Genomic DNA, 16,895 nt, shown 5'->3' with positions numbered 1-16,895 from the left:
CTCCAGAGCTTCAAAAGGGTGGTATTCCTGAAACAAGATCAGGGCAAGAAGGTCATCGTAAACGGCGTCGTACACCCAACGACTGTTCTTGCAATTGGCCCTTAAATTATACGCCAATTAGCCCAAGTCTCTGTAATCACGAGACAATGTTTTATAAACGTTGTTCATAATGGACAGATGGTAGTGTGACGTTTCGTCACAATATATACTTGAAAAAGTCTTGTGATGAAACGTAAAGAATAAAGTTCCATCTCTTGGTCGTGTTTCCTTCACTACCACCAAAGACTATTAATCGTTTATTAATCCTTGACTACCACACTTCCACAATGTCATGTGTAGTAAATCAGCGTTGCTCTCGGTGTCACAAGTTCACATGATGGCTTTTCTCTGTATGGGTGTTTTTTCTCAGGTTTGGTAACCATTCATCGTGTATTTGAAAACGAAGCCGCTGCCATTGACATTTTTAAAGCTCATGGTATTCTGTCAACTTTTGTCAAGTGCTACAGGCGTTCATACATAAAATATCAAACGATTATGGAAGAATATCAAGAGTCGGATGCCTTATGTCGGCAATAAGAAGGAATATTACCGACAACATTTCGCTTGGTACTTGTATATTCACTAAAAAATTATTCGGCACCCGTGTCATATTGTATCACGCCGTAAGGGTTCCGAATAATTTTTTATTGAGTGTACAGTAATGTTTGGTGACAACATTACTGTACATAATACGTCAACATTAATGTACACCAATAAGAAATTATTCGGCACCCTTACGGCGTGATACAATATGACACGGGTGCCGAATAATTTTTTAGAGAGTGTACAAGTACCAAGCCTAATACAACGATCACAAGACTATATTTTACAACTAGCATCGCTTTATCCTCTAGCATCTGTTAATTAAGGCATTTTTTTTTTACACAACGAGGGCTAGGTGGTCAATGGTCCTTGTTTCTCTGATTAGGAGGATTCGTTTCGTCACTTTTTATTGCCTGTTTTTACTCAACATTTTCCCTCCACTTCAAGGTCCTGTCCACTTTGCGCAAGCAATATTGTTTGTTTGGGGGGTCATAATCTCCATAACGGCTCATTTGCAACGGAAATGTAGGTCAAATTCGCTTGAAACAACCACAAACTACACCAGGAAAACCCTTTTCCAAATCTTTACTCACTATGGCGGCATCTCTCTTCTGTTGCCTCAACTCCATTGGGAATTAAAAAAATATATAATTGCATTACAAAATGTCTGATTTTAACAGAAGCAAACACTAAGTATTACCAAACTTGAATGGAGATCGTTCAGTGATTCATTTCTACTGGAATTAGACTTCAGTGATGCTTTTCTTTGGCCAAACACGATTAAATTATTATGCACCTCAATACCTTTTAATACCAAATCCCATTGCAGATAACGCAAGTTGTTGAAATATTTAATTTATAAAACCAATATTCTATGGGCCCCCATGGTGTTTGTGGTGCTCACGTGATGTACCTTGTATCACGTGATGTTGTTTGTCGTATTATGTGATGTTTCTGTTTTTTTATCTCTTGATTTTGTAAATGCTGTGTTGTGTGATGTTGATTGTGTTCTTGTGTGGATATTGTTTTTAATTTTTTTGGTGTTTATGGTCTTGTATTGTGTTCTACTTGTGCTTTTGTATTTTATGATGTTTGTTGTCATGTGATACTTGATGTTGGAAGTGGCAGATTTACAGCTCCATCAGTATATACTCCCAACAATGCCACCATTGTTATGATAGACGAATTAGGATATATAAACCATATATTTTTGGCACTTTGGGCTCTTTATTTTATAAGTAAATATACATATCTTTACTCTGACTGGTGAGAAAACAGCCAAAGTTGCGCACATATATAAAATATTCACAATATGTCTTGGACGTTTCGCAATTGTTGTGTGAGCATGACCATACCACCTTCCCGGAAGGGGCGGATTCACTAACACCCATATTCTTACACCTCACTCTTAAAGTTTTCTATTGAGTGCCATTTCCTCATTAATCACTTATCTATGAAATCTTAAGTACTGGCCATTCGATCACTGGCCTCTCAGTCTCTCTCGTTAGCGACCAGTAGCAGTTCCGATGATGCCAATCAGTACAGTATATGATGGAGAATCAGGGGAGCTCTTGTCTGGTGCACTAGACCTTCCTTCATACTGGTACTGATCGCTTGTCTGGCCGGTCAGCAGTTACGGATGTTACCTTGGTACTGAAGACTAACCTAAAGTAGCTGGACCCCTGGGTGTCCTATTACCTCGTCAAGGAGTCAGTTTACTCGTCGTCAGGTCCTGTGTCAGTGTCACAATTACCACATGTCACTCTACACATGTTTTTAGCAAAGTTTCTTATTGTTTCTGCTCTTAAGTCACTGAATTTGAGGCACTTGTCAATACTTGTGTTTTCAGTGGTAGCTACTAATGACCACATACTGTCGCACAAGAGTCACACTACGGTACAAAACTGTCCTGGTCATATATAAAACAACGCATTTGTCATCCATTTACACATGTGTTACATAAATGACGAGCACAAAGTTGAGGCACCACGACAGGTATTCATCTACTCACAGGCTACCTAAACACAAGACTCTACGATCCACTGAGTACATGAGAAGAAGGCGGACTTGTTTGGGCAAGAATGAATGAATTGTGATTCACAGTGAGTCGTGACACCTGAGTATTGTTGAGGAATCAGTGTAAACATACACCATTATGAAGCCATCACCGGCGTGGGGGCTTGAGATAACATTCACCAAGTGTTTATCATACCATAATAAGCAATGACAGTAGGCCTACAAGAAATCCTGAGTAAAGCTTAAATAAGCTGTTTTACACGAAAGGCTTGGCAGGGCAACTTTGATCTGAACAAAGTATTATATGCAAGTGTTTGAACACCTTAATATATGAGAGTAGCCAAATTCGATTTTGATAAGAAATTCTCAACAAAATCATCACCATATAGGAATAGTGTATGATTATGAACCTCAAATTATATACAGTAGCTATATATAAAACGTTAAAGTACCATTATTGTGCTGCAGGAATATAAGCATCAAATATCTTGCTTAAAACATATTTTAAGAAGACATATTATATCTAATTAAAGTTTTAATGGGGAGTATTTTGACCAGTCTGGTTTGAAGTACACTGAGTAATAACTACCCTTGCCCTTCATGTTGACATTAAATGCCTTATGAAGCTTATATCCAAAATATGTCTGGAGATGCAATTGTTACCATTTACGTGACCTTAGGTACCCAATCACAAATTCTCACATATTTGTTTCTACAATATTGATCATACAGTTACAACTAGCGTCTCAGCTGTTGAATAATCAGAAGCACCTCTCCTACCTATTAGGAAAAAAGTATAAAATTGACTACAGTACAGTACTATATTGGCTTGTCTTTTATACATGTAAAAATACCTAAATATAGGAATAAACTTGGCAGTACAGGTCACTATGGTTTTCGTTATCTAATGTTTTAATTAAGTTTGACTCAAGACCCATAGAGGGATAAAGATGTTCCTCTGGGGTGTGACGTGGCAATGTTTACACGGTGGACTGCCAGCGAGTGGCCCCTCACTAAAATTTTCACAAACCACCATAGTGAAGTATCCACAAATATCACTTGCTATTTGGCACTCCTCTATTAATTTCTGAATAAATGTTACAAAATGGTAAGCTTTAGCACCTGTTTAAATGTAAGGAAGATTTCCCTCGAGAAGCTCAAGGATATGAATCATTATTGTGTTGTACAGATCACCCCTTACAGTAGCGGAAGACTTGTCAGGTAAACCACTCTTAATGTCTTGGCCCTTCCACGAACTCGGAATATATGACTTTAATGTATAAAGACATGTACTTGCCTTAGTTAATTTTATTTTTTTCTTCTGCTGTATTGTTAACTTTGTTGAGTAAGGCACAAGTCGTGCTGGCAAGTTTGACCCCTGCAATCAGTAGTTTTCTAGCTAGGTGGTAAAAATGGATGATGCACATTGACATAAAAAAGTGAATACTTTTTCATGAAAGGTGAGAAGTATAGCTGATGGATGTAGCATATGAAAGACCTACACGGTAGACATTCTTAAAGAGTGAAATTGATAGTTTAGAATGATAAAAGCATTTCTTAACACAAATTTTGTATAAGAAGTACAATACTGTATATACAGGGTACTTGGGAAAAAATGAGAACATTTAAAATACCGTATAGAAAAAATAAACGCAATTTAGGGATTTTACACGTATGACTCTCCTTTGAGTTAACACAGCCAAGAAACCTTTCAGTTCCTTCTCTGTTCTGTGAGACCTTTACGCTGAGACTGTTGACAAGATCACTATAAGTGTTTCTTCACATACTCGGAGGATATCACATATTCACTCTCCATTTCAGGATTTGCCCACAGCAATGTTTATCCACATGAAATCTTTACAAGTTTTCTTCCTCTACAAGTAACATACTCTTGGGCTAGGAATGACTACTGGTGGGTTGTCCCAAGAGGATGTAGGACTCGAGCGGTGGAGGAAGACCCAATTGAGGAGTTCCCGTGTGTATTCTCTTTGGTGTGAGTGAGTTACGGACAGAGCGCCAGCACAGTGAGGACAGGGTGGCGGGTTGCGTCCAGTGGGGCATCATGAGCGTTTTCAGTTCCAGGAATACAGGACCCAGAACCTGTGGGAGGAAATAGTTTAATCGTGGGCATATTGATCTCACACTTCATAAAGGAAAGTTACAGTATACTTGGCTCTAACCTATTTTAATTAAACGCTTGTAAGTATTAATATTTGGAAGCAGTTGTTCGCTTAATCTGTTACTCACATCACTGATTTACGTTTTGGCTGCATATTACTGTAATAGAAATCAAGGGAAGACAAATTCACTTCACACAACAATCGTATTATTATTTCTACACTTACTTTATAACACCTAGACTGTCTGAACATCGTTCTTAGCACATGCTGATGCATTCTTCTGGGGTTATCAGCCATCATGTGGGAGAGGATAGAGACAGTGTAGGAACAGTTCTCTAGTCTGCGGTGAGTAATAACCGCCTGCAGGAAAAACGTGTGGGTTAAGTACCAATGATATCACGTCAGGGGTTATATGATATTTATTCACTATAAACATATTAAGTGTCAAGAAGTAGAGTACATGAAACATACAAGAAGGCATTTTTACATAATGATAAGGTTACTGCAGTTTCCCCTTAAAAGATTAACTTAAACAAAAAGAATGATCACTGGATATACTAAACTAACCTTAAGGAACCAGGTAAATACACTTTGGTCTTTGTCGCTACCATCTGCAGCGCCCCACGCAGACGCTCCGTGGTTTAACAAGGTCCGAGTGAGGGGGAGGGAGTCGTCGAGGTGCTCCACGCTGTACGTCAACAGTGTTCGACCCTGACGAATTAAGAGAAATGTTACGTTAGACACGTCCTAAACAACTTCGCATATTTTGTCAATGAATTTCTTGGATGCGAGTATAAGATTTTGTGGTGGCAGTAATAATTAATGACTATATGTTCAGTGTAGAAAGGATTCTTTTTTTAATTCTATAATAAATTAACTTACTTTATTCTATGGTCCGCATGGGAAGGAAGATTGTAAGGTTGCAAGCGGCTGACTTGATAGCTTTACTTGATGGGGTATGATGAGCAGTAGCTACAGTTTCTCACATAAATAGAAGTTACTGAAGGATTGACAGTTGGTCCAGCATTGATCACTTTACCTCATTGTTGGCGGTGTCCACGTTTGCCCCCGCCTGCAGGAGAATGTGTGCGATGTCTGCGGCACGTTCATAGAGCCCCTGCCGCAGGAGGTTCCTCACTGAGTGTAGCGGCGTCTCTCCGGAGTTGTCCCTGCAACTCAAGTCAGCACCATGTGCCACCAAGGTTCTTAGTGCGTCCACCACACTGCTGCTTCGCACGTCCCCTGTTACCACAAGTTAATATCATCAATACACAAAAAACCTAACTAATCTCTAGTAAAAAAATTGTCTTAATAAACGTAGTACTGCAGAGAGTAATATACCAAAGGTGACGCAGTGCAGTGAAGATTTTTACAATATAATGAAGGTGGGTGTTGGCTCAAGGAGAGGAGGGTGACTTACCCAGCAGAAGGGCGTGGAGGGGCGTCTGACCCAGCAGGTTAGGCTCGTTGACGGAAGCACCTGACACAAGTAGCTTGCCCACCAGAGGCCCGGGCTGCGGTAAAAGACAGGCGACGTGCAGCGCCGTGGGCGTCAACTTCTGTAAACAACACAAGTGTCATAGTCACTTTTTAACGACCTAGGTCCATATAATGGTGAAGTATGTCCAGTGTTAGTCCTGCTGTACTGGACTGTAATGGCTGGTGTGAGCCGAGTGAACGCCTATGTTGAATTCCAGTGTTATACATTCATGAAACACTTATGTGTCGCCAAAAATATATTGTATGGAAAATTTGTCATTGTAGATCATATTTTGACTCATTACCCGTGATTAATACAAAATATCAGCACTGCTATTACAGCTTGTCCTTATCTGTGATATTCGGGGGACACAGCCAGAGGTATATTTTAGCCCAGTACAGTAAGTACAGTACAGTACAGTACAGTCTGGTGAGCGAGTGTTAGGGTGACCTGTTCTCTTAGCATCGCCACTGCCTATAAGAATGTGTTTCCATGGTAATCTGCTACTGGCTGTGTTTTGTTCACTTAACGCTGTTTTTATCTTGACTTAAGCTCTCTCTCTCTCTCTCTCTCTCTCTCTCTCTCTCTCTCTCTCTCTCTCTATATATATATATATATATATATATATATATATATATATATATATATATATATATATATATATATATATATATACACCGGTATGTGTGCGTTAGGAAATACTTATAACACCATATATAGTTCTATAACTCATAGTTCAATGTAGATAACAATGAGGCTGGGGGAGAGATAGGCCACTCACCTCTATGTCTATGGAGTTCTCCTGCTCCTCATAACCGAAGAGCAGACTGCAGATGGTGAAGCTGTCACACCCGCGACACTTGGATAAACTTTTTACTTTGGCATCTGAAAAGAGCGAAATATTTTAGTCAGTATCTATATGTATGACTTATCTAGGTACTTCAAAGGTGCATAGAAAAGATAGTGATAGTTCTTCAAATATAACTTATATTTAATATCTGGGTAACACACACAAAGGTGGGGCCCGGGCCACCCGCACACAGAACCTCGGAATTTTTGTTTATTTAAATCACTATAAACTAATAACCAATGTAAAGACATGAAACGTTCCTTTTTTGGCATCTCTGGACCTCATAGTGGAAGGGTGAAGGTCTCAAACTACTGTATAAACACAAACCTAACACAGTTTAAATTTAGCCGTGACAGTGAGGAACCTTAATTCCGACTTGACACTAAGAGGTGCTTACGCGGAGGGCAGTGGTGGGGCTCGCCTATCCTACACTCCCTCTATTAAGCTTCAGTGTTTACACTACGATAATAGATATCTGTTATTTCTCGACACACTACATTATTAATTCCTCTCTGATCAACTACACCACTGATTAGCTTCTTACGTACCCTGATATTGTAACGGGAATGAAAGATATCGTTTTACACAAACTAAACTGCGAAACCGGAGACTGTCCGGACACACTTCATGTTTAGAATGGTAGTAAACTTTATGTTTTATAGTTTACAAAATTAACAACTATGTGCTTATAAAACTCATACTGCGACTTTATTATAGGTGGCATTTCAGTATACTGTACTTATAATTAGTTATATACCAAACCTACAATATTTTTGTGACACTGCATTACTGTAATTGGTGTTCGTTTAAATCTGATAACAAGAAGGTCACGGGCAGTCTTGTCGTTTGTGTTTGTGTTTTTGTTTTTTTCCGAGCACTGATGTGTTTGTGTTTTGAGTGTGTGTGTGTGTGTGTTTTTTTGACATACCTTGGTAAGCGAATGGGTCAGGCTTGGGGCAGCCGTCGAGGAGATCGGCGAGGGTCAGGAGTTGTGTGTGGTGGGTGTAGGGGAGGCGTGCCACCAGCGGCCGCCCGCCCCGCCCAACTCCACCCCCTTCACGCCCACATCCTAACGAGGGCGCCATCGACTCCTTCTCGACAGCCCCTCTCAGCTGCTGGAGGGCGCGGCACGCTGACCCATCTCTGTAGGGCAGGGAAATGATACCACATAAACGTCATGTATCAGGGGAGGAAAGATAAAGATTAATTAAATTTAGATTTTTTACTCAACCGACAACTTCACCTTTACTTTCATCAATTAAAATATCTTAATTGTACCGTAGTGCGCTCTACTGTTTCCCCTCTCCTGTGTGATTTAATAAATATGTGTGAAATATATATTGGTAAAACCACACAGGAAAGGGGAAACAGTGAGCGCCAGTGTTTCTCTTTTCCTGTGTGGTTTTATGGTTTTATCAAGATTTATCTTGTCCACGTTTCCATTCTGGATATATATATATATATATATATATATATATATATATATATATATATATATATATATATATATATATGTGTGTATGTGTATGTGTGTGTGTGTGTGTGTAATATAGTCATCCCGTGTTTCCGTTTTACCCAGGCTTTATTAGATGAAAATGTTTAAAGTTAATCAGTAAAGAATGTTTATTTACTCAGTTTTTTCCCCACTATATACTATATCTATTACTGCTATTTTGAAATGTCAGAACGTAAATGGACGATAACTACGGCCACTGATTAGTTAAGTGTGTGTGTTTTACACATTTAGATGAAGAGTTTTTTGTATATCACAATAATAAGACATTCAAAGAAGTTTTACACAGTGTGGGTAGCAGGACAGACTGTTATGTGAGGTCTTAATAACACCTCTAGTTAGTTACATCAGCCAGCTTACTGAATACCAAATCTAACAAACTAGCGCTCGGTGAGAACTTTACCCCTAGTATGCTACAGTAATCAGCCACCCAACACTGCCTTGATTATTAACAATTTCTTGTCACTTTTTTTTAGATTTTTTTTTTTAGTTTACGCAAAGTTTTCCTGCGTTCAAGTTTATAAATGGTGAAAACTGTCTCGGATATTTTGATAAAGTCGTCGGTTTATCAGGACTCTTATTGTCAAACTTTGCCTATAAACATTTCAGAATAGCCTCCTCCTTTCAACTAGAGGGGGGGGAGGTGTTCCTCTTGCCCGGTGACTCATTGTTATTCTCTGCTATCTGTCGCCTTTTACACGTGCTGCTTACCTTCATTTGTTTACTTTTAAAACTTCGTAGAGGTTCTTTGGTGGAGGACAAGTATTAACAGAGAGAGGGAGGAGTGGTGGTGATTGAGCTGTGAATGATGGTGGTAAGGGGAGGCAGAGGGTGGTGCGTGGTGGTGCGTGATGTGCAGACAGTGCGGTGTACTGGCGGCTGGCACCCCCCATCCGACGCCCACCACCACTTATATTATACTCCTACTGTTTACAACCAGAAGGAAAATATTTGTGATTTGAAGATGGCCAGATGACGCTGCCCACACTGCAAGAATTGAATTTAATTGAAATAAGTATTATGTGTTCTTGTTTCCCAGTTCCTTGTGGGAGTGTTGCTAAGAGCGCGTCCATACAGTATAGTGACCCTCACCATGCCGTCCTTCAGACACACACACACACGTTTGACCTCTTGAAATATAACCTCTTAACAATTCCAGCTTTACATTTGGCTGCTGAGTGTATGTCTGTAAAGTTCTGGCAGATAAAAGTTCGAGAACAATGATGTGTTATAAATTTGAATACTGAAGACTTATGGTATAGAAGTAAATGACAACAGTACTAAAAACAACTGATTCTGCATTATTCATTTTACACAAGTATTTATTAATGAGATACGATTCATGGAGAAATAAACATTACATTCTAAATACCGTATGACAGCGCTCGTGACGGAAACTATCATACAGTTAAGTAGCCACAGCGTACACAGATAGAGAGACTTGCAACACTGGGGCACCTCGCTTACACATGCAACCCTTCTTACTACTCGTCCTATTACCATTATTAACGAGGGTTAAGATCGTCCTTGAGGGTCTCACACACACACTCGCCTTGTGTACGTCAAGGAAGAGTGTTAGAAAGACCCCTGCCTGGATGCCGTTGTTATGGTTACCTCTTTTATCCTTGGAGTTGCTGCCTGCTGTAGCTCCCCCCCCCCTCCTCTCCCTCCCTCCCTCCCGTTGTTATTCTCTTGTCTCGGTGTCGCTCATTACCCTGACGACCCGAGGTGGTACTAACACATGTGCGAGGAGGAAGAGGAGGTGGTGGTGAAGAGGGGGAGAGGGGGGGGTTAGGTGGGTGAGGATGGCTATTACGTAATTGTCGGGGTTGGCGGGCTCTTCTGCCTTACAGGGAGCGAGGTTACCCCTCCCCCATGGTGCAGGCAGCTCTCCACTCATAGTACTACCGACTTCCTAACCACTGCCTTACTCACTGATTACATTCACGTTCAACCAACCAAGACAATTAGTGTATGGTACGTACTCCGTATACTGTATAAAAACAAAAATAATAATCAAACACGTTACACCAAGTCGTGAGATCTTACCAGTCTACTTATTGCGGACTAGCATTGGTGTTGTGGGGTGCGGGCAGCGGTGCTTCACTGCAGCACAATAATGAAATGAGAGTTGGTGCGTCGTGACACTGGGTGACGTCATCACCTGTGTTCGTGCCTTCAGCCTGTTATGTAACTTCTTTAAATTTATAAACAAATATTTTTGCCACATCTAACAGGCAACGGGGGATGAGGGCGTCTGTCATAGGTAACGTAGCTATTTAATAATTGTCTTGCCGATAATATTCCATTGGTAGTGAAATGGAGAAATATATGATATTTATTTACTGTCTCCGTAAAACATTATAAGTGTGTGTGTGTGTGTGTGTGTGTGTGTGTGTGTGTGTGTGTGTGTGTGTGTGTGCGCGCGCGTGTTGGAGTCGGGCGATAAACCCCTGTTTAACATGGAGGGCACGTCGCCTACTGCCCAAATCATGTCCAAATTTATCAATATTTCACGACAAAGTAATCGTTAACACTAGTTCAGGTTGGTCAGACTCACGATATTTCGGAGCGAGAATAATGCGAGAAAAATAATAACTTTTTATTTTGTTCAGCAGCCGTTATGAACAACAGCGATGATACAGTTTACATTACATATCGTTGAACATAACCAACACAGGTATTACAGTAATAATGTCAAGTTAACACATACGATACACCTAAACTTCCAGAGAACAATGGACTATCAGTTTAGGGACACCTCTGCTTGACTATTCTCGGCGACTTAACAATACTATCGTCCGTTAGCTGCCAGTGTACCGTTGCCTTATTCTTACTTGTCTGTGTCGTCTTGTGAGGTACTAGGGTGGGGGAGGGGTGTCTGTCTCTGTGTTTGGGTGTGGAGTATGGAGGAGTGCACTGTGTTCCTCTCGACGCGTACACGAGAAAGCGAGGGAAAGTAACATTGTCCCCACTGTTTGAGAAAGTCGCTTATTTTTCAGTTTACACGTAGAATGTTACTCATATCCTTTCTTGGGGTAAAGCCTTGTAATTACACAAGCAGCGGTGTGCGTGAGCCAGTCTCCGGGCGGACAGATCGCTGGTGGCGAGTTACTAGGCAACCAGCGCTTGCTCTGCCTCGCAATAGATGAGCTTCATTACTCTGGCAAGGTTCGCGACCCGGTTAATGGGAAGGACGTACCGGACCCGGTTAATGAGAAGGACGTACCGGACCCGGTTAATGAGAAGGACGTACCGGACCCGGTTAATGGGAAGGACGTACAGTACCCGGCCATTACTGCAAATTAGGTCACTGTTGCCAACAAGTCCTGCTAGCGCTTAGTAATTATAATGGAAAGGTTGTCAAAATAATTTTATCTGGCTACAGTATATATAAAGGCGCTTTACCATTTTTTTTTGGCTGCACTAATTTGATAACCGATTTTAATGCGCTCGGTGCAAAAAAAAAACAAAAAGACAAGATTTTCTATAATTGTTAACCGGAAGTTGATACATTCACTACTGCACTCGGCGAATTAAATCAGTGTTATCAAAGTAGGGCAGCCCGATAAAAAAATAATAATTCTCAGTAAAGCAATGTGGTACCCTGTGTGTATAATGTCACCCGGGTCAGAAACTCAGAATGCACGTAACTGGCCCACATAAGCAGGGGCACACAACTACCAAAACAATGTCGTAAATTCCGTACACAATCTAACTCAACCGCAAGAATTCCCAAAATCTTCGAAAACGCAGAAATTAACGTGGGAATCTTTGAAGGAGCCAGCCGATGTGCGGCTGACTGACCAACACAACACAACACTCGTATAATGTCTATCTGTACGTCAGCGCTGCGGAAGGCGGGAAGATGGGATTTGGGTGGAAGCTTTAGAGAGTTGTTAGAGACCTCGAGGTGAAAAAGTTGAAACGAAAATGACCAAGGAATCCGTTGCAGGTTAAACACAACAAATCAAGTCTACTAAAATGTTAATAACGTGTTTATAAAATTTTTTAAAGGATTTTGTTTTAGTTTAAAAAATTTATTGACAAAGCTTGGAGTACAGTTTGCCTATTCTGAGTAATTCAGTCAGGTCTTGACACTGAGGGTGGTATCACTTCTCACTGCCACGCAGGACAGAGGTTCATACACAAAAAAATACATCATATTCAATAACAGTATATATAGGTCAGATTCATGTGGGTGATGTCACTAAAGAATGAAATGGAGGAGAAGAGGAGAGAACAATTCATAAACTGAAACGACATCCCCAGTAACATATACTGTAATGCTGACAATAAAACAAGAGGATGCCGAAAGTTTTAAACTAATCCGAGTTATAAAAATTAAATGTGCAAATAAATACTCGTAGACAAACTAAATGAGACAGTTGAACATGTGCGAAAGTAAGTAAACGGTTCTCAGTGGCGGCGCCTTCCTGGTATATATATATATATATATATATATATATATATATATATATATATATATATATATATATATAACACGCGGACTTTGAACATATAATCAACGACCTCACCAGCCAGGACTCGAACCCTCGACCTACTGCGTGGGACTAGGGAACGTTACCGACCATACTGCATTATATCTCTTACATAATTATAGACTTTAAAAAAATCCCGGGCGCTAAATTTCCTACATTTTCCCGGAAAGGTTACAAAGATCTTTATTTTATTTATGTCGGTGCTTTAGCGGCCCGAGTTAACTACAAGCGCTGTTTGTCAATTCTTAGTTTATACATAAAACAATCGACAGCTTTAAAACAAAATGAAGAACAATATTATTATCCACGTGATCTTATGATAACATCAATTATTGCAGTTGTTTAATGCCACGTGTGTCTGGAGTCCTGGAGAAGTTATAAATGGGGTTGAGTGAGTGAGTGTATGTACATTGTACTATCAGCAAGGTTGTTAGGGGGCAAGAACGAGGAGGTGGGTAGCCAGAGGAATGGTAGACCAAGAACAAGGTAGGAGTGAAGGAGGGGGTAGCAGAGAAGAATGTTAGGATATATACCTGTATACCGTCTCGCATTAATTATCATAATATGGTATAGGTATTTGATAAAATTACTGCACGCTGCATGCTTTAAGAATTACATGGAAATATTTACGTTCCTTCAATATCATTACACATAATTAAACTGGTAAAAATTACGTATTAATACATAACAGGTGTATTTACCTCAATTTCTTGTGTAATTTACTTATCAAACGCGAAGCAATTACTTTTCAACACTTGATAGAAATAATTATTTGCTTCTACGGGTGACAGCTGAGGAAATTTGTAGGAAAGTGCGGAATACTGCCAGAAAAAATGGGGAATGTGAAGGGTTTTGAGGTGTGTGGTGAAGGGGTGACCAATAAACACAAATGGAAGGCGGCGGCCACTCCTCTGCCGTAGGCCCGAGATTAAATTTCTCGTGGGTTTTTGTTTTAATTATGTAATTGGCGTAACAGTATATTCTCCATTCATATTCAACTGATAACTGAAATTTACACAAACAGGCGCAAACACAGAGCCATTAGGGAAAGACGCGTGCAATAATAGCGATTTGATACTATGTAACTATGGGATAATGAAAGCACAACGCAATCAGAAGAATTCAGCATCTAGTTGGCGAGCTACAGTGAGTGTGACGTGGTGCAGGACAACACGGTGGGTCAGCACGTGGCCGGCTGCTGCGACTCGCCGACAAGACATATGCATCCACTTCTCTAAGCTTTCAGTCATAGCACAGGATATTATGACGAATGAAATAGTCTATGGTAATCATTTTTAAACCAGCGTGAAAAATATCATACATCTTTAAGTCATTTGTGCACCAATTTAATTCAATGGATAAAAATTGGTGTCTTGGCTAAAATATTGAAACTGATGAAGATGGTAGCCTACCGGTCACTTAAAATATCACCGGTACTTATGTCAATTGCTTTTTAAAGAACAACTCCGCTCCTAATACTATTATATGGTCGGCCAAATTAGTAGTCTGCTAAAACCGGGCGTCTCTGTAGTTCACGAATATAAATTGCACGGGAACCTAAAATGCAACAGTGTATCTCGCCACTATTTCAAAGGTATTTTACGTGAGTATTATAATGTCATTTTAATTAAGCAGTGTAGTGGATATTCTTATAGCCAGCGAATTCTTGTTCTCTCGTTTCCGTAAGGGCAGTGAACCGTGTCTAAATCGTCTCCAAATCTCGCAAGATAATGACGCTCACCTCATCGACAGGCAGACGCTCAAGACAAGAGTGGACACCGTAAAATTTCACAGTACAGTTCAGTAGTGAGTGGTGCAAAAGGCAGACGAACTCACTTTTAAGTATCAAACCTAAAACGAGCAAAAAATAGTGGAAAACCGGTCACTTCCAACTGATGTAACACGACTCGTCTTCGCTTGTCGATGGCCAAGTGTTAGGCACCTGAGTGTAGAATTAAATTTTGTGATATAGACTCGTTAAGATTCTGTTTAAATTTGAATTCTAAATCCTTGGAAAAACAAACCCAGATAGATAAAAACGACTAGTCACGTAAAAAAAAAAAAGTTATGGATTTTTAAACAAAATTCCTCGTGTTTAGATGTTCGATTCTCCGACGGGACTATTGATCGCATTGTCAGGTTGAGTAAAAACACACTAAATAAACTATCGGTATAGAGTCAACAGCCGCATGGTCGTGTAGAAGCTACAATGTCAGTGGAGAAAGTTATTGACTGGAGTGTTGTCAGGTAAGCGCATCGGACAATGAACTTGCCTGGATTGAGCAACTATTAATACTAGGCTGTACCGCTGTCTGTAATTTTTTTTTTTAGTGATGGTGGTTCAATTTATTACAGAACACATTATAAACTACATAACGAGTGATATAGGTGAATATTTCAAGAGCTGTAACAGGCTATCACATATTTTTTTAACCGATCAGTACATCTTGCATTTTTTGAACTATTGGAATTCAAGTCATGAGAGATTATCACTCGTTAGGATAAAAACAGCCAATCACCATGCAATTTGCTATTAGATATATTTGTTGTAGGAAGCGCTGGTGTTCAGTTACAGAGGTCAGTAAACTCGTGAGTGAAATGACTCATCCTACTCAGTGGTTATTCATGGTCACTTATTCTGTACGCCTGACTTCTGTATATACGTGATGAATAAAATCTAATAAGTCATTAATAAAATACAATGACATCCAGGGTTTGTTCACATGATATTTAAAGCTCTCCAGCACATGATATAATTTTATACTTTTTTTCGTACATTAAATAGTTTATGGATCTACAACAGAAATTAACCCACTAACGTGTGTTTTGTATGCCTCTCTATTGTACCAAATAAATATTTTTCTCATTATTTTAACGATTGGAAATTAATGCTAAAGACAAGTACCCATTGATTCGATCACATCTTAAAACTCGGGTGGGAAGTTTCAGCCTATTGGGGGAATCTCGTAGGTTAATTAGTGTGACGTCTCGAGGTGTTGTGGCTGATACTTACCTGATTTGTACCGTTTGTGATAGTCTGAAATACTCACTAACTCGAGGGTGTGAACATTATAACAGGGCACGTGTGAATTTGTCAGTTGATTGACATTTTATTACAAGACAAGAAATTTTGGGATACGTTTAAAAGAAATTCACCTCGTACTCACAATTTAGGTCTTTTGTTCCTTTTGGAGTCAAATACTAAGGCTTTCATAGGGGCACTATTTCGGATTTTAAAATGTATAATAAATCATGTTGTACTGGAACACGTTCATATATCTTGAATCGCTTTCATGTTAATGCCAGCCTTTACTTATCATAGCTTCACTAAGTATGGCTCCAGTAATATTCTTCCCATATCAATCCAGTCAGAGTGTTTCAGCGAGGCAGCAACCGGATCATTCCACGCTCGCTGCTTTTCACAAGGCCTCTGGTAATATACTGGCAGACATGTGAGTCACTGGTCCCACTCGCTCCCAAGTCCCAACAGCGGCACCGAGCCCAACATCTCGTATACCAAAACAATGTAAGTCGGTTATTATTTAAATATATTAATTATCACTTTTATGTTTGTATGTACTGTGTTTGATGTGAATTATATTTTTAAATTAATAGAAAGAATTTATTTGGAAAGACACTGATTTACATTATAATTATCGATCTAAAATCAGTATTATGTAGTGTACAAATTAGAAAAAGATAGAGGTTTAATAGATCTTAAGAATATTGTTTACTGTAAAGTGAGTTATGGATAATATTTGTTGTATAGATGCATGGAGAGTGTACAAGTAGTATCATACGTCTGGTACGTAAAGGTTTGGGGGGGAGGGGG

The 16,895-nt window shown here is 39.7% G+C and overlaps 1 protein-coding gene across 1 annotated transcript; it reads right to left on the bottom strand.

The window, feature by feature from the left end:
* Positions 1 to 1,795: 1,795 nt before the first annotated feature.
* Positions 1,796 to 16,512, bottom strand: LOC121879026 (serine/threonine-protein phosphatase 6 regulatory ankyrin repeat subunit A-like). The gene is made up of 8 exons (XM_042385498.1): positions 16,231 to 16,512; positions 7,977 to 8,191; positions 6,980 to 7,083; positions 6,139 to 6,277; positions 5,758 to 5,960; positions 5,286 to 5,429; positions 4,944 to 5,078; positions 1,796 to 4,698 (listed from the first exon to the last, which is right to left on the bottom strand). Exons 1-8 carry the CDS (start codon positions 16,275 to 16,277, stop codon positions 4,495 to 4,497), a joined length of 1,191 nt encoding a protein of 396 aa, XP_042241432.1. The 5' UTR covers positions 16,278 to 16,512; the 3' UTR covers positions 1,796 to 4,494.
* Positions 16,513 to 16,895: the final 383 nt, after the last annotated feature.

Source organism: Homarus americanus, unplaced genomic scaffold, assembly GCF_018991925.1.
Source record: "Homarus americanus isolate GMGI-L3 unplaced genomic scaffold, GMGI_Hamer_2.0 scaffold4060, whole genome shotgun sequence".
NCBI lineage: Eukaryota > Metazoa > Arthropoda > Malacostraca > Decapoda > Nephropidae > Homarus > Homarus americanus.
The sequence above is the reverse complement of the archived record's forward strand: the minus strand, read 5'-3'. Positions and strand labels throughout refer to the sequence as shown.

Excerpts from the sequence above, each read along its gene's own strand:
- LOC121879026 (XM_042385498.1), bottom strand. The coding sequence starts at position 16,277 with ATGAAAGCCTTAGTATTTGACTCCAAAAGGAACAAAAGACCTAAATT. Across the intron at positions 7,084-7,976 it reads TGACCCATTCGCTTACCAAG|ATGCCAAAGTAAAAAGTTTA; the intron begins GTATGTCAAAAA and ends CGCTCTTTTCAG. Across the intron at positions 5,961-6,138 it reads CCTCCACGCCCTTCTGCTGG|GGGACGTGCGAAGCAGCAGT; the intron begins GTAAGTCACCCT and ends TTGTGGTAACAG.